The 19,425-nt window shown below is 37.0% G+C and overlaps 1 protein-coding gene across 1 annotated transcript; it reads right to left on the bottom strand.

The window, feature by feature from the left end:
- Positions 1–1,317: 1,317 nt before the first annotated feature.
- On the bottom strand, positions 1,318–5,587 carry tent5aa (terminal nucleotidyltransferase 5Aa). The gene is made up of 2 exons (XM_051721590.1): positions 4,975–5,587; positions 1,318–3,338 (listed from the first exon to the last, which is right to left on the bottom strand). The coding sequence occupies exons 1-2, from the start codon at positions 5,398–5,400 to the stop codon at positions 2,559–2,561; spliced, it is 1,206 nt and encodes a 401-aa protein (XP_051577550.1). The 5' UTR covers positions 5,401–5,587; the 3' UTR covers positions 1,318–2,558.
- Positions 5,588–19,425: the final 13,838 nt, after the last annotated feature.

Below are 19,425 nucleotides of genomic sequence, written 5' to 3'. Positions count from 1 at the left end.
CTGTGTTTATATGAATGTCTCCTGCTGAACGCATTTAAATGTGCCTAACTGCGAACGTCGCAGAGCGAGAATAGGGTAGTGAATGCAACTACAATGTGAATGGGGCTCCCATGAGATTTGGGGGCCCCTATGGGAGTTGTGGGTCCCTGGATTTCAGCCCGTGTAAGCCCGTACTTTACTGCACCCCTGCTGGGCAAGCCCTTTCGACATTTAATAATTTGGTTTGTAGTTGCACTAGGAAAAAACATTCATTCTTGGTATCAAAAATTACGTAATTTCTTGCAGAAATACCCATTCTGGATATCTAAAATGGAATTTCAAAAGCCGCAATTTTTGATATCCATAACTGCATTGTCACTAGAACAATTTCAATTTCAACAGTTATCTGTTCTTCACTTCTGTTTCAAACACAATTACAGATATCTAATTTTTTACTAGTTGACATTCCAAATACACATATCAGCAATGCACTTCTTACTAATAAAAATTATAATTGTTGATACAAATTATTACAGTTTTACTACTGCAAGTGGTCCATTCCTGATATCACAACAACTGAATTTCAACAAGTAAAAATGCAAATTTTGATATCTGTAATTTCGGATATCTATAATGTGATTGTAATTAGCAAGAAAGCCTTTTAACAAATCTTTGATTACTGAATTTAAAATGTTAAAATAAATTAACAGATGTCAAAAAATAGCACTTTTACTAATTTGTTGTTAATATAATTAATAGACAATTACACTATAGTAACAATGTTAGTATTGATATCACAGGGGGCGCCATATTAAGGGGGGCAGTGGCACACCAAGGGGGCGCAACTGGGACAACAAAAATGAATTGGCTCTTTGAAATACTGAAAGAATGGATATATGTATGTCCAACCCAACTGAAACACTTTTCTCAATAATTTGCTTATCATTTGATGTATTACTGCTACCGTGATCGCTAGAAAATGTGCATTAACTTTTTCAAAAATAAAAAGCGCCACAACTAGTGAATTCACCCCATGCTCTTGTCTGCTGTAAAACCGGCACAGAGGTTGACATGCTAAGAACTGTAACCAAAAAATTGTTTGCAATAGACCAATAGTCAGGGTAGAAAGAAAGTATATTTAATTTTACACAAATAAAACGCACTCACGCATCAAGTTTGTTAATTTTCATACAAAGCTTCTCAAAACATCAGTTCAGCTCTCTCAACAACAATAAATTAAGAGTTCAATTACAAGATGTAATGCTTCATAAGCATTTAACAAAATAATCTTCTCTCACTTGTATCGCACAGAGCGAAAAGCTGAACTGCAAACAAAAATGACACTTACATTGGTTTTTAATCAGGACACATCATATACATTCACAAGCTTTAACCCCTTTTGTCTTGTATCATGATTATGTATTTTATTTTTATTTTTATTTTTATTTTTATTTTATTTTATTTATTTTTTTTTGCTCCTCACCATACTGCATTGACATTAGGCACTTGGAATACATTTACATGTACAAATATAGACAGCACAATCACATAATTTTACTGTCAAATCTGGGTATAAAAGATACAATCTTAAAATCTTTGGTTTGTAAAAACTGCAATTGTTGTAGTATCTGACTTAAATAGAAAAAAAAATGAAAATTTGTCATCATTTACTTACTGTCATGTCAGTCCAAACCCACTTTTTATTTATTTATTTTTTATTTAATTTTTTACCTTTTTTGATCACACTGTTTTGTTCCATATAATAAAGGCAAGGGAACCAGGGGCAGTCAAGTTCCAAAAAGTACCGTAAAAGTACTCCAAACAACTCACACACTATATACCAAGTCTTCTGAAGCCATATGATAGTTTTGTGTGATGAACATACTGAAATCTAAGTTGTTACTGACTGAAAATCACCATTCTCTTTCATATGGAAAAGGTCGACTTGGACATTCAACGGTAAATAACTCCTTTTATGTTCCATATTATATAGATTTTAAAAGGCATGAAGGTGAGTAAATGTTGACATAAGTTTCGTTTTTGGGATAAACTATTCAATTGATTTTTTTCCCTTATCTAGACTGACAGCATTCAGAAATTGTTTGTAATAGGTTTTTTGCAACATGTCTGCTTTCGTTTGGACTAAAGGGTGCACCTAATCAAGATGGGTGCTTTTACTGCATCTAATGACTTACAGTGAATGTTTGTGACAGTGTCAAGCGGCATTTTATAGAAGTTGCTTAACATCTGCTGGTAAGTTTTAAGCCACACGATCACCCAATTATTAGGCAAAGGCAGTGCAGAAGTAGCTCTCCAAAGTTCTGTAAAATAGGCTGTTATTTATGGCCAAAATACTTCAGATAAGAACCCCTGCCTGCAGCAGAAAGGTAAACCTCACCAGAGCTGTTTTACACTGACCACAGATCATCAATGCAGTTACAGTTCAAATAGGGGAAGTGAACAGCCTCTTTGGCTGCACTGTAATACTCAGGGTAAATTGCGAAACAGGTTCAGATCCTTTTTGATAATGCAATGATAATGCATTTTCACTATCTCTGGTCTATATCTGGGCTGGCCGCTTAATTGCACGGTAGCCATGTGGAGTAGGTTTGTTGATGGCAGGTAAATACTGGCTGAACTTGGGCAATGTAATAATTGCTAAAGTTACCATCTGCTACATACGGGGCAGGCTGGTAATAGCAGGTGACGTTTGCCACGTTGGGTATGACGTTCTGCTCAGCCAGCACACTCACTGCCAGCATGGCGATCAACCCTAACGTCTGCCGCCTCTCGTGTCCCATCAGACACACCGTACTCTCATTCACCACCCCGTGAAGTGTCATTAGATAATCATACTTGCGGTCCTCTAAACCCACAAAGTGGTTCTGGAGGTACGACTCCAGCTTCCGCTGCTGCTCGCTGATGTCAGAGAAGTCAATGAAGAAGCGCGAGCACATGTAGCGCTGAAGAGACTTCATCTCCGACTCTGATGCGGCTTGGAAGCCCCTCACCAGAAGATGGCAGTACTTCAGGAGACCACCTCCACGGATCTCCTCTGGGTTCCTCGTGCAGATCACCTTGTTGCGCAGGTGGTCCAGAGCCAAGGCAAAATCTCCGTACACGCTCTCACCAATGATCGTGGGGTGGAAGGTTTTAGCCATTGGATTTTCTGAGCACTCGTAGAAAAGAAGCAGAGAGTCTAGTTTAATCTGGAACGAGTCAACGCTGAACTCAAACTGTCTACGCAAGGAGTCCACGAATTTGAGCTCCACGTTTTTGCCCCTGTTGTTGGAGAGGGAGATGAGACTCCAGCGGTCAGAATCATTGCATACTTTCACCATCTTCTGCACATATGCTTCCTGCAAAAAAAAATAGACAAAAAATTTATATTTGCCAATTAATTTCAATTAGGTCATTTCAAAATAAAAGTCATTGTTTTTTCATAACGCTATATTAGGTTTATCGGTTATCAATATCCTCATTGGGTGCCCACGGGCAAGTTGGGGCCCCAGGCAGCCAACTATATCGCCTGTAGGACAGCCCGGCCCTGTTGACAGATGTACATAAGGTGACAAGCCGCGTCTGCTGTCGCATCATGGCGAGTTTTTCAGTGAAGATGTCTAATGTGCTGATTTTTCGTTTATCAAGTAGGCCTATATATTTTCTTTCAGATTTTGGTAGTAATTCATAATTACATTTTTCAGCACCTGCTTATGCATATGTTGTGACATAGTAATGTTACATTTTCTTTTTTTTTCTTTTTCTTTTTTTTTTTTACTGTGACTACGCCCCTATATTTTTGCCTGTGCCCCTAAAAATGTTAACTAAAATTTTTTTTTATTAATTTCAATTAAAGCAGCTGTACAGCTCAATTAATGTCAAGTTTTGACAGAAGAATTAATGTAAGTTTTCATTTCTGCCTTAAATCCCTCCTAAAATTTGCCCCATTCTCTTCCATTGTGCCTCACTGTAACTTTGTTTTTACTTTTTTTAAAGAAAAGGAGGGACAAGTCAAATTCATTTTTGTGGTAATCAACATTATGCCACAAATGCTGTTGATTGAGCTCAACTTGTATTAAACCCAAAATATTGCACAGGTTAATCAGTATTTTATGATTTGTGCTTTGAACTTGGCTCATCCAATCAGAATTTATCAGAATTATCTGTTTTATTAATCTTCATTTTATAAAGAGGTCAAATTAGTGTGGTCATCCAATTACATATGCATTTTGAACCAAACAGATCAGTTTGCATATCAGTTCTCCATTACCTGTCCATTCTTCACAGGAGATCTAATAGGCTGAGAATGCTCGATCGGCTTTAATATGGTTTAGTGCAATCCTCTTACCAACAGAAAACCAACATTTCACCAGCCTGTCAGTAAACTACTCTAATTGCATTTCTACTTAATGTCACTGGAGACTATAGCATGCAGACAATCTGAACTTGCATTTTGCACAAATAAAATACCACATGACATATCAGGTGAAAGCAGTGGCCTGCGGTGTGACATGTTTTATAGCCTATATTTCTAATATAGCACAGTATATATATATATATATATATATATATATATATATATATATATATATATATATATATATATATATATATAGTAAATAACTTTACAGAAGTATAATGGCATAGCCTGATTATTGTGATTTTTTTTTTATTCATAATTATTATATTAATAATGCATGTTGTGTTTTATTTGTCAAATCTTTATTTATTAGTGTGTCAAAAAATAAACAGTAACATTTAAAATCTTTTATGCATTTCAGTTATCGCTTTAACAATTATCGGTATCATATCTGTCTTAAAAAATCAACACCGGTCATCTTTAATTATATTGTAGAGATACATGCAGTTTTTATGAGTTCATTTGCATTTGTAACACTGTATGACAATTGAAGTGAAATAGAAAAAGCAAAACATTAAAAACGGTGAAAAACGTTTTGTTTTCCATGCATTTGAACATAACAAACCCACACTTACCTTTAGGGTCAACGGTGTAATTTTCTCCTTGTTGACCCCCTCGGGTAAAAAGTCCAAAAGACAGTCCAGCACAATGTCCTTAACGATCTGAAACTCGGTCTCTCCCTTCAGGTCCACGCAGAATATGAGGTCCAGGTCTTTATAGCCGAGCCCGCTGTCCTCATGCAGGACGTGGCTGGCGGCGGATCCGTTGAGCCGCACATCCCGCACATGGATGCGCTGCTCCTGCATGCGGCTCCGCACGGCCGTCACGATCTGCCGCGGCTTCATCTGCAGCGTGGGGAAGTTTCCTCTGCCGTGGATCGGGATGCTCTCGGTCAGTATGAGATCCAGACGCTGGACCTGCTCCCAGCTCAACACACTAAAGTTACTACCCTCGGTATTACAGGGTAAACCCCGACTGATCGCACTGTCTTCTTCAGCCATCGCGAAAGCTATTAAAATAAACAGCAAACTAACTGTTGTACTGCCTGGAGATGTTATAAAGAGAGTTCAGATGCATTAGAGAGGACGCGCATGTCTGATCAGCGCACAGTGCGCTTCAGATGAGAGAAGGAAACTGAGAAGAGACACTACTGAGGTTTATCTCTGTCGGATTTGAAGAGTGTCACAAATCCATGCAGTGGTTGAGAGTATTGTATCATGACAGTAATATGGCAGTACTGAGGGGGTTTTCTGCGCCTCAGGGCACGCCTATCACTATACGACTATCACACACTCCACTGTTACATGAGTAACCCAATGAGAGCACATCGCTGACGTACATTCACACTTCATGATAGATAGATAGATAGATAGATAGATAGATAGATAGATAGATAGATAGATAGATAGATAGATAGATAGATGAAACTAATCAGCACACTAAAAAGAAGTGTACACACACACACACACACACACACACACACATAAAAAAAATTAGTTTGCTCAACAACAATAACGTATGGAAAATAAATAGCTTCTACTCAGAAATGTACATATTTATATCATTTTTAGCTTTAATGTGTACTACACAAAATATTACTTAGAAGGTGCTACATAAAGTAAATGAATCATTGTAAGTTCCTTGTACTTTGTCCTAAAAATCCATCAAATTAAGATTTTAAGTACTACTAACTCAAACAATCAAGAACAGAACTGAGCTTGTGGGGAATACCCATAAACCCTTGCTTGAATAATTTGAGCATCTTTGTTTGGTCAAAAAGAACTTATCGGGACAATGAATTAGATGTTATTAAGAATTCATAGAGATTTTAGCTCTATTTAGTATTATTTATGCTGTTTTACTGTAATTTGTTGTTTTGTATAAAGTCATCATTAGGGTAATTAGTGTTCCCTTTGGTGAAGTTGGATCCTGTTCAATCCATGTTATGTTTCCTTGCACATGTGAATGTGCATAGCTTAAATGCAGCTTTATCTGCACTTCTTTGGGGAATCAATTGACTTTAGTCATAACTTTCTTTTGAGCTAACTGAATTAAGTTCAAAGACAACATAAAAGTTATTTTAAAACTATGTGCTTATCAGTTGTTAAATCTTGTTTGTATAACATATCTTTTCAAGTAAGTAAAACTGAATGAACTGATACATATGTGTATATCTAACAAAGGTTATAAAGTTATGCTGAGATGAAATGAAGTTGAATTTACTTAAAAAGTGTGATGCAAAAATGCTACATATACACTGAGCCAAAACATTATGACCACTCACAGGTGACGCAAATAACATTAATCATCTCCTAACAAGGCCACATATCAAGGTCTGGGTAGATTAGATGGTAAATGAACAATCAGTTCTCGTAGTCAACATGTTAAATGCAGGAGAAATGGCCAGGAGTAAAGACCTGAGTGACTTTGCCAAGGGCCAAATTGTTATGGCCAGAAGACTGGGTCAGAACATTGTTGAAACGGCAAGGCTTGTGGGGTGCTCCCAGTCAGCAGTAGTGAGTACCTACTGACAGTGGTCTGAGGAAGGATAAACCACAAACCAGCTACAGGTTGTTAGGTGCCCAAGGCTCATAGATGCACGAGGACAACAAAGGCTATCCTGTCTGGTCCGAACTGATTGAAAGTCTACTGTGGCACAAGTCACCTAAAATTTTAATGATGGTTACGGGAGGAATGTGTCACAACACACAGTGCATTGCACCCTGCTGTGTATGGGGTTGTGTAGCCGCAGCGTCGGAACTGGACCTTGGAGCAGTGGAAGAAGGTCACCTGGTCTGATGAGTCCCGTTTTCTTTTACATCATGTGGACAGCCGTGTACGTGTGGCAGTTTACCTGGGGATGTGATGGCACCAGGATGCACTATGGGAAGACAACAAGCTGGTGGAGGGAGTGTGATGCTCTGGGCAATGTTCTGCTGGGAAACCCTGGTCCGGCTGTTCATGTGGACATCAATTTGACACATGTCACATACCTAAACATTGTTGCAGACCAGGTACACCCCTTCATGGCAACAGTATTCCCTGATGGCAGTGGCCTCTTTCAGCAGGATAATGCACCCTGCCATACTGCACACATTGTTCAGGAATGGTTTGAGGGACACCCTGGCCACCAAATTCCCCAGATATTAATTTTATTGAGCATCCGTGGGATGTGCTGAAACAACAAGTCCAATCCATGATGGCTCCACCTCGGAATTTACAGGATTTGAAGGATCTGCTGCTAATATCTTGGTGCCAAATAGAAAACTATAACCATGGTTTTAATACAGTAATCATATTTTCACCATGATATTCCTAGTGAAACTATAGTAATATTAAAGGAAAACCAAAACTATGGTAATACAATTAATTTTTTTAGGTTAAAATGGTTTTACTTCAAATACCGTATTCAGCTGTAGTTACTGTAGTAAAATCATGCTTAACCCTTGTGAAAATCAACCATGGTTTTACAACAGTAACCATAGTTTAACCATGGTAATTGTAGTAAAACCATACTAACCACAAGATAATCATGGTTATTACAGTCATGGTTACTACAATATTACTGTAGTAAAACCATGGTTAAGTTATTGCAATTGTGAGGAAATGCTAAACTTATTGCGAGGGAATGCAAAACTATTTCAGAAAATAAATTCCCTCCCTGTCCTCTAAGTGTCTCTGTAGAATGATGACAACAGCTATCAAGCAATATTTTCAGCAAATAACAACATCAATTTCAGTCAGTTCCTCACACAAAGTTATTAAATGGCTTCGGAAAACTTAAAAAATGTTGTACAAGGTGTATGGACAACTTTTATGGTGCTTTACAGCCCCTGGTCCCCATTCACTTTTAATATATGGAAAAGAGCTGATCAGACATTCTGCTAAAGTCCTCCTTTGGTTTTTTAATGAAAAAAGACAAAGTCATATGGGTTTGGAATAACATGAGGTTGAGTAAAATAATGACAGAATTATTTTTACATTTTTTTTAAGTCTTATACAGTTCCCATTAAAATGGTCTAATATAAAGACAGGACATCTGTGTAATGTTTACTGAGCATTCAGTTTTAAAAACACAACTGGCATGTCCAAAATTCATAAGCCAAAAAGAAAAAAGTGGATGCTCAAGTTAGTTGAGGCTGAGGCCAGGCAGAGGTGAATCTCGAAACTCAGTGTCAAAGTGGGACAGCTGTCACTCAGGATATATCATTGTACACAAAGCCCTGCGTCACTGCAGTCACCCAGCCCTTTAAATCTGTTTGATCCCATTTAAGTTAACACAGGCTAAACCCTGCAAGCAAGACCGATCTACCTGTAGCAGAAGAGATGACAGTAATTATACATAACCTATAACTGACCTCTAACCCATATTCATATCTGTATTTAGCCTCATGCAAGAAAGGCCTCACTAAATAATTAGGGGTTCAAGCCCGAAGGGCTGAAACCCTATTGTATTTGTAAGGATTATTAGGGGCTAAGCACTGAAAATGCAAAGGCACCTATTGTCTTCGTTAGTGTTCTTATTATTCATCTTCTTCTGCCGTTGAAGTCTATGGCCGCCCATAGAACTGTACATAGGAAAGTTATTAAATTTGGCAAACTGATAGAGGACACTCTGAACTGTAACTGATCCAAATTTGTGGTCTCTTTCTCCAACGCTTTAGTGCCACCAACTGTTCAAAATTGCACTTATGTTTATGCTCATACCTTTTGGGCCGTAAGGCCTAGAATCAAAATACTTTTTTCCTTATATAGACCGTAACTCCGATTCGCACAAAATTTGTTGTGTATCATCTAGGGACACTAGGGACAAAAAGTTATTAAAAGCTTTTTGATAGACTGAACTATTCTCGAATAACACTTCAACGAATTTGACGGCGAGCACGCCAGAATGGACGTGAGGCTGTATCTTCACCACGCCAAGATGTATTGACCCCAAACTTGGTATATGTCATAGCCACAATGACTTGAGGTGACCTGCACAGTTTCAGGACAGCACCACCTACTGGTCATGAAATATGAAAAATGGCCATTGTTGCTTATAACTTCTGAATAGTTTAGCCTAAAATCATGAGGCTGGTCTCTTTAGATTCCTTGTGGCATAATAAGTCAAATGATACCCAATTTGTTTATGTCGGCCATTTTGGGCATCGGACATTTAGAATTTTGTTGTAAAATGCTGTATTTTACAAACGCACTGGCATACGGTTACAAAACTTGGTATGCATCATCAGCACTGTGCCCTGAGGGTACCTATAAAGTTTGGGACCAGCGGCATCTTGTGGTCAAAAATGTATGAAATGTTTAAAAATGCTTATTACGTTTGATAGATTTTACCTATCATTCTGTGACTGCTCTCTATTGACTACTTGGGTCATGCCAAGTATGGTGATAGCAAATTTGCCATGGTCAGCCATACTTCCTGTCTGCCATTTTGAATTTAATTGAAAACCTAATTTTTCAAACTCCTCCTAGGCCGTAAGTCTGATTTGCACAAAATCTGTTGTGTATCATCTATGGACTCTCACAACAAAAAGTTATCAAAAGCTTTTCCATAGACAAAATGGTTCTCGAATAGCGCACCAACGAATTTGATGGCAAGTCGCCAAAAAACATTTGAGGATATATCTCTGCAACACTTTACTGTATTTTCATGAAACTTTGTGTGTGTTATAATGACCACACATTGACCTCACTATGTAAATTTGGTAACTGCGCCACCTATTGGTCAAATTTCTATAATTCATATAATTCATCATTTTAACAATTCTACCTGTTGTTTATGCTGCTTTTCTTAAAGTCTAATCAGTGTTGTCCAGTGACACTTCTGTACATGCCATATGTTGGTGGGCTTGGCCCAGTAATTGCTGCTTGCAGCTTTATTTATTATTATTATTCTGCCCTAAAACTGATTGTGCAGACCATACCAGAAGGCCTACAGACTTGAAACCTTGGGGAATGGTAGTACTTTGGCTTGCTAGCCATACGCATGGACGCACCCTGATCGGCCAAAAGGGGGCACTACAGTGAACAAAACAAAACAAAATTTACATTTTAGGCCATAACGCTTGAACTGTATGGCCTTTTGGAATCAAATTTTTGCTCCGCCCTTTCGTTTTCCCACTATTTTGGATTGTTTGAAAATAAATAAAAACGAACTAGTCCTAGGCCGTTTTCCCGATTGGAACCAAACCAGTGCAGAAAGATTCAGCAGAGTCCCACTATGAAAAGTTATGAAAGGAATTTTGAGTTTTTGATTCACTGTCAAATGGTATGCCAAAATGTATATATAGTGGGCTTGGCCACTTTTACTAAAACAGTTATAACTTCTGAATGGAATGAGATATTATCACCAAATTTGGTATATAGATGTATGGGGTCATTTGGAGGACACTCACAAAAAGTTGCATGCCTCTGCCTCTTGGTGGCCCTATCATAATTAAAAATCTAAAAATGCCTCTAACTATAGAACCCTTGGTCTGATCAACTTGAAATTTTGCGTGCAGTGTTTTTGACCAAGGTGCCATCAAGGTTTATGAGGACAGTCTCTTATCTTGAAAAACATGGCCGCCATCAACCAATCAAATTTTGGCAGCTATGAGATAGGGTTGGAAAAGGCAGATCAGAACAAAACGTGGTAGGCCTATTTGTCACTTGGCCCAAGAGGTCTGTGCAAAATAAAAAATAGAAAATTGCCACCGGGAGGCGCTATCGTGTTCTTCATGTGTGTAAATTGTTGTATATACTGCTGTGTTTCACTCAGACATGCGTTATTCATACCATATGATAGATTTCCTCATTCTGAACAACTTTGCCTCATGAAGCATTGGTGTGAATCAAATCGTTTGTTAAATATTTAAGATTATAAAAAAAAAAAAAAAAAAAAAAAAAAACAATTCAAACTAGTCCTAGGCCGTTCACCCAATCAGAACCAAACCAGTGAAGAAAGATTATGGGAAGATTATGGGATCGTAACTTTCAATTCACTTTGAACATTTTTCAAAATTTCAAACTTTTTTTGATAATTATTGATATTGGGACTCCAGATAATCTCTCTTCATTTACTTAAATGGTTATAACTCTTGAAGAAAATACTGGCGATATTATCACCAAATTTTTGACATTTATGTAGGACATCATTCTGAGGACACATGAAAAAAATTTGCAATTAATCAAAATGAACGTGGGTGTATAATGAATAATTGTATTTTAACATGGTTGGCAGTGATTGGATGATGCTGGCCATTACTTTGAAACAGAATTAATTATCCATATTTCTGATTGGTAAAATGCTTCAGTACTGACTATCACTTGTTTGTTTGACAGTGCAAAGAGAGAGCACCGAGATTTTGTTTCCAAAGTAGAAAAAAAAAACCCCATAATACTTTTTTATTATTTGAATAGTTTTTTTATTTGTGCTTTCCCCAAATCACATTGTTCTAAAGCAGCTATACAGAAAACCAGCCATTATGTCTGTAACGCCACAAAAACACAAATAACCAACACTCCTGGAAACACAATAAACAATTTGATTTTAAAAAATTGCACTTTCTGTAGCCTGGTATTTTTTAAAATTGAACTTAGTCCCACTGTCCACATATGTGGACATAATTGTTTAGGAAAACTATTAGCTCTATAATTTATTTATTTATTTATTTTTTTGTATGTTTATTAGGCGCTACTAGTTACAAATCAAAAAGGGAAATGGAAAATGCAAACAGCAGTCAAGCTCGGGTCTCAGGAGGCTAAATTGAAATGTGTTCAACTGTGACAGGTAGTGTATACAAATGTATTTTGTATGGTACTCTAAGGTACTTCTAAGAATACCATGCTATTACCATGGTAGAAAAACCCTCATAGGGTTCCAACCACCTGCCCATAAGTACTGTAGTCTCAGTCTGTTAACAGTAATAAAGCAATAAGCTCATGTGAAATTGTGCTGTAATGTTCAATAACTGACTCAGGGGTCATTCTGATGTGTCCAGATATGGATAGTGAGTCTCTAGCAGTAAACAGCTCATTGACTGTGACAGGCCACAACTCTGAGTCACTGCAATGAAACTCTTGGATCATCACAGACTAAGAAACAAAGAGCAGTAGAGATTGACAACATGCCCACAAATCAAATTAATGCCCAAATGTGTTTACTGTTGAACTCTTGTTTGGTATGGTCACAGTCTATTTAAAATGGCCTGTCAACTATCAAGTGCTACTGACTCGGTAATAAATTGCTCATAGGGGAGACCAGGGCTTGCTGTCACTTTTTTAACTCCAGTGAATACTGAATTTATCAGGGTAGGTTTATTTTGTAAAGTAAATTTTTTTTATAGGCACATAAAGTTACAGTACAAAAAAAAAAAAAAAAAAAAAAGCTTTGGACATTTCCACCATTACTGTCCAAGGGAAAAAAATACAATGTATTGAACACATGTTGACCTTTTATGAAAACTTTATTTCTCCTTTATTTTCAATCAAGATCACTTTTATTACCACATAAGAATTCTTTTTGGTTTTTGGTTGGTTATGTCATCCAAGAAGGTCTATAATACCTGGAGAAAGCTATCTGTTTGCATTCCTGTTCATCTCAATGGCAGTTGCTCGGCTGGCACATGATTCCATGGAAGTACACAACCTGCATGCTGGCATCTGTGCACATGTGCACTCGGTCCTTGGCACAAATTTTGGAGGTCTATTTTCACATTGTATTATTTGCATCAATTCACCTTTGTGATTTAGGATGTATTGCTTTCATACCAACTGCAAAAAGTACATTAGGGCACATGAAACGTACTCCAGAACACCTTTTCAGGTGGACTTTTGCGCGGTTCGCTGGTGTGCACCCATGTTCAAAAAAACACATTTACACCAACCAAACTATCCGAGCTCTGTGTTAAACGAACTCGAGTTCGCACCAAGCATAGTGCACCCTTAAACTCCATATATGTGTATACAATTGTGGTGCTTTTTAATATTACTGTTTAACAGCCACGGCACATGCATTTTAAGTCTAGGCCTTCAGTGCGATTCATGCCATTAAGAAAACACAGTTTCACAATGACTAAGACACCGTATGCCCATCATACATTATGTGCAGTCAACTAATAATACCAATTGACATTTTAAAAACACATCCACGCACGAAAGCCAGAACCAAGGAGGTCTAATACCAAGAAAAAGCTCTCTAATAATATTTGCGATTTAAATGTTGCTTGCAATTAATTTTGTTTTGTCAGGGTACACAGTTACTTTTCAAAACTTGATCTGACACTGAATGCTCAAGCAGCCTAATTTACACTTAGACAACTCCTGATGTTGCTATAACAATGCAAAAAGCACTCACCAATTTGCTTGAAGTGAAAATCAGTCCTCCTTTCCTGTTTAATCAATCGCTCGATCATGCAAAACATCTCAGGTTTTTTTAAATCCATAAGGATCTCTTTCTCAATGGTGATGTGGCAATGACAGCCAACTCGTCAGCAAGATCTCACATTCTTCGCTTTCAAATTACATACATCACTTAAAGCATGATTGCATCACTCAAGGCCAGCTAGCGACCACACCCACCAAGAACAAATCAATCATTCTGACAATCTGACTTTAGATGCCTATTCACTGCAGTGTTGAGGGATTCTGTGGAAATTCTGAAGGCCTGACGGGGTGGAGCTCAGACTCACGCGATGCTTCATCTAAGGAGAATGGCTTCGGGCATGCCATTTGTGAAACAGTTGTCACACTTTGCTTGTAAGCATCGAGGAATAAATTCTGATTGGATAAACTTTTTGTTTTTTGCTATTCGCTTGTAGATGAATTAGGAGTGGAAAGCGATTGAAAATACATAGTACATAGGTAAATGAGAATGAAAGGATGAAAAAAATATTTAGTTATTAGGCATGTTACGCCAGCAAAGAAGGCTTTGCTGGCCCTGCGAAATTGCCACTGCTGATTAATCTAGTGTGTCTTCACACTTGAACTGGTGATGAAATCAAGTTAAGTGGTTTCCTGCTGTCTGAACTGAGTCATTTGTCTGGAGCTGGCATTGCACTTATGGTAATCAGGGGAAGATGCGTTTCCTCTTTGTTTTGGTTCTTCTCAAAGTTTTCAATGTGCTCTCTCAAGGAAAATTTCCGGGTTATTATTGCTTCATGCTTGATCACTGTGGGGCTAGACCTGAGAGTGCTTGGAAACAACTGTTGTTAAAATGCTAAAACATTTAGTGCTTTCCAGGTTTTGAAAAAATCAAATCATAAAAAAGTCATGAAAATTTTAATAGTGAATATATTTTTTTCTAGTAGTGCCCAGCTCTAGAAATTGCATTTTGTTGTGAGTGCAATCTCTATAAAACATTTCTTAAACATCTTTATCAAGTTATCTCAAACAACTGGAAATGTCAAGGAATAGATATGGTAATGATCAAATGGTGTGGGAAAGGAACCCTGGAGGACTTTCGCTGATGATTCGCCGAAAGAAGGAATGTAATATTCCTGTTAGCTGCTGTTAATACCACTACAGTTAAATGTTCTTTTCTCATGGCGTTGTAATATCTAATGACAGACTAGATGAATTGGACCAATCCATCACATGTGAAGGTCCATTTCCCATGATAGATCTGTTGGAAATTAGGTAGTTTATTCTAGATGATGTAAGTGTGGTCCATGCATGGCTGTCTGAGCACCAAATGATTTCAGTGTAAAGAGAGGGTTTAGCTGGTTAGCACTGCTGGTATACATGTATGATGTACAGTTACTATACCATTATGCTGCCAAAAGCATTTATCTCCACCGTCAAATGCACTTTGGGGCCAAAATGCCCATCTTCTCATGTTAACACATTCGGTTATGTCTAAAATTAATGTAAACAGGCAGGACAAAAATAAAAAATAAAGATAAATCAGATAGCTGTAATGTATGCATTAAACTTTGCACTGTAAATGTAGCCTAAAAGACTAATAAATGTCACTGTCTATTATGTTGTTAATAGTATCAAACAACAATATTCATAAGAAATAAAAAAATTAAAAACAATGATTTTTCTTTTTCTTTTTCATGATTACTATGTTCTCAGTTTAATCTATACTGAGTTTGGTAACACTTTACATTAATGTTCCCTTTGTTAAAAGTTTATAAAGGGACCCATTAATGACATCATTGAAATGCAGTTATAACAACATGCATAAAAAGGGTAACTTTCATGCAGTACCTGCTAAATAGTGAGCCATTTTACCTCACATGTCATAAATGTTTAAACTTGTAACCTATGAAAATGTACCTTAATGTAAAGTGGACACATATAAAGCATTTATTAAGTTCCCGACATTAGAAACATATGTACAGAAAGTTCAATATGGTTTAATGGTCATCAGGCTTTATTATATGATACATGCTGTGAATGAGAATGAAGACCTAAAAAATTTTTTTTGCAGAGGACTTTAGTTAACTAGGACTAGGCAAGTTGGGACAGAACTTGGAGTAGCATCATTCTTTTGACATCAATTTGACAAGAAAAGTGACAACACAAGCGAGTCAAGATATTACAGTTATGAATATAAACAAAGTGGACTGTAGCAAAATTACATAATCCCTCCTTTTAATCTCACTATAATAGTCTATTTTTGCTGCAATGTAACATAAATCATGAATAAGGGCAGTTTATGTTGTTTATTAATATAAGTATGAATACGTGGATTTATTAAAGTTAAAATGCGGCAAAACTTTACAATAGGGGTCCATTCGATAACATTAGTTAATGCATTAGGTATCAAGAACTAACAATGAAAAATATATATATATTTTACAACATTTATTAATCTTGGTAATGCTAGTTAATAAAAATATAATTTTTAATTGCTAGTTCATGTTAATTCATAGTGCATTATGCTGAAATTAACATTAACCAAGATTAATAAATGCTGTAAAGCTTATTGTTAATTGTTAGTTCATTTAAACTAATGTTATTAACTAATTTTAACAAATGGAATCTTCTTGTAAAGTGTTACCTAAACTGCTCACTAACTGGCAAGTATTGCATGAAGGTTGCCCTTTTTGTATAAGTTGTTATAACATATATAAAATATGCATATCAATGATTTATAATGCATTTGTAAATGATTTATTAATCATTAATTAACCCATTTATAAACACTTAACAAAGGGAGTATTAACATAAAGTGTTACCTTTAGTTTTTAATTATTCATTCACCTGAAAAATACTTGATGCTATGTCTAATAAAAGGGGCTGTAATTGATTTTAGCCATTTTTCCACAAGCTGAGCCATTCGGATTACCCACACCCCCTCTTTCCAAAACCCCACACTCCAAAGATACCAAATGAGCTTTACTGAGACCGACATCAAGCAGAAGCGGTTGTCAAAAACAACAGCAGCAAAATAGCGCTCTCAACTGACAACTGTTGTGAGCAACATGGCATAAAAATGGCATTAAGCATTAATAATTAGCTGAAACTTCATGACTATGAGAACACGCACAATGATTGACAGGCAGAAAGCATCAGAGACCGCGGCCCGCAGACACATTTTTGTTTGTTGTTTACAGAGTCTAGTGCCGTCACAGAGACCAGTAAGATATCTCATGACACTTATTCATAAAGAAAATGTTTTGCCTACCTTTCCATGGAAAAATCGCTTACAGCACCTTTAATAAAGAAATACTTGAAGGTAACATGCAACAAGGCCATTGCTGTAGCTATTTTTGTCGGTATGCTGAAATTAGTATAATGAATTGTGAAATTTAACTGGTATTGGTACTTACTTCTAATAATCCTCAACATATCAGGATTTAATTTTCCTGCATCTTGATTGCCAGATTCAAAGGAAATAAATGAACAATACAAACATACAAAGAATACAAAGAAAAAAAAATGCACCAAACATACATCATATTGTATGAACAAAATAAAAGTAGTGTCCATAAGTATTCAACTGAAAAAGTATTTTACATTAATATTTATATACAACAAAGCTCTTTGAGGGCAACCAAATATAATCCTATTCTACATTTCCTAACATTAATTAAATTTTAATTTTTTTTATTATTGGAAATTCTGTTTAGAATGACTCTACAGCATGAATTGTGCTCCTTTCAAAATGCTCCGCAAAGGCATCATCTGTGCCAGTTAGAACACATCCAGATCAGATGTAGACCAGACCGTGCTGTTGTATTAAATATCAATATAGTTGTGATTACTTGTGGTATCGTGCCTACGGCCGAACCAAATGCTGATATCAAGTAACAGCTCTCTCATCCTTGTGTGATATTGCTTAAAAGTGCTGTTAGCTATTTTTTCATGGAAATGTATGCAAAAAAATGTCCATACTTCCTGAAAGATTTCACTGAAATAAGTGTTGTGAGATATCTCACCAGTCTCTGTGACAACTTTGTAAACATCAAACAAAAATGTGTCCGCGGACCGCAGTCTCTTATGCTTTATGCCTGTCAATCATTTTGCGCATTCTCATAGTGTTGTCATTGCAGCAAATTATTGAGGCTTAATGTCATATTCTGATATATAATTTGTCTGTTGAGGGCGCTATTTCACTACTATTGTGTTTGACAACTGTGGGAACACACTTTGTGTCAGTTTCAACGGTACTGGTGCAGTGTTTGTTGGATGTAATGTCACGTCGTCTTCTATAGCAAAGAACTTAGGTGTTATATTTCATAGCAATCTTTTCTTTGAAAACCACTTTTCCAATGTTTGTAGAACAGCATTCTTCCATCTCAGAATTGTTGCTAAGATACAACACATGCTTTCTGATTCTAATGCCGAAAAACTAATTCATGTGTTCATGACCTCAAGACTAGATTATTGTAATGCATTACTGGGAGGATGTCCTGCAGGGCCATAAATAAACGTCAGTTAGTTCAAAATGCAACAGCAAGAGTGCTGACTAGAACCAAGAAATATGATCATATCAGCCCAATCTTAGAGTCGCCACATTGGCTACCTGTTAAATTTCATATTCATTTTAAAATACTTCTAACTACTCACAAAGCCTTGAATGGTCTAGCTCCACAGTACTTATTTGACCTTCTATCACGCCATATTCCATCACGTTCACTAAGATCGCAAAATTTTGGCCTGTTAATAATACATAGAATGTCAAAATCCACAAAAGGAGGTAGATCCTTTTCCTAAACTATGGAATAGTCTTCCGAAGATGGTTCGGGACTCAGACACACTCTCTCAGTTTAAATCTAGACTAAAGATTAATCTTTTCAGCCAGGCATACACCTAATTTATCTGTCAACTCATAGTTATGGTGCATTAGTTAGGTCTGCAGCAACCAGAAACACATCTCATATTCTATAATCCTGTTTTAAGGTGAATGGCATCTACGCTAATATTATTCTATTTGTTTCCCTGTCTTAACCTCAGGATAAATATCCTGAGGTTACCAGAGCCTGCCAGATCCAGCTCTGGTCCTGCATGATGTCTGAGTCCGGTCCTGCCTGATGTCCGACTCCCACTACTACGTGTTGCTGAGTGATGACGACTAACTGCAGCCTGTGCCAGCCAGATATCACTTCAGTCTACTACGATGGACTTCACAGAGGATGAACTGATGCCAGCTTCAACCATCAGACATGGGATCCTTCACTGGACACTGCCCGAAACTTGGACTTAAGATGGACTCCACCGGAAATCAATCTGTCACAAACTTACAGTCGAACTGCAGTGCACCTTACTGACCTTTGCCTGCATCACCTTGGTCAAAGGATGGACTATACTCTTAAAATGGTATACGTAGATAATAAATTAATTGCAGCCTTCATCAGCCAAATAACAATGCATCTGTTTGCACTTCCACAGTTAAATAAGAATGTAAATTCTAAGACTTTAGTCATTAATCTTGCAGTTAATACAATATATTTTTGTTTAAACATTGGCCCCTAACACTTACTTAGTTTGCTCATTTTAAATCTTGACTTGTACAACACATAAATAACTAATATTGGCATTATATTCATGCTGTTTAGCCAGAGGGGAACTGGCCCCCACAGTGAGCCTGG

This window comes from Myxocyprinus asiaticus, chromosome 16 (genome assembly GCF_019703515.2).
Source record: "Myxocyprinus asiaticus isolate MX2 ecotype Aquarium Trade chromosome 16, UBuf_Myxa_2, whole genome shotgun sequence".
Lineage (NCBI taxonomy): Eukaryota > Metazoa > Chordata > Actinopteri > Cypriniformes > Catostomidae > Myxocyprinus > Myxocyprinus asiaticus.
This window is presented reverse-complemented; position numbering and strand designations above follow the sequence as displayed.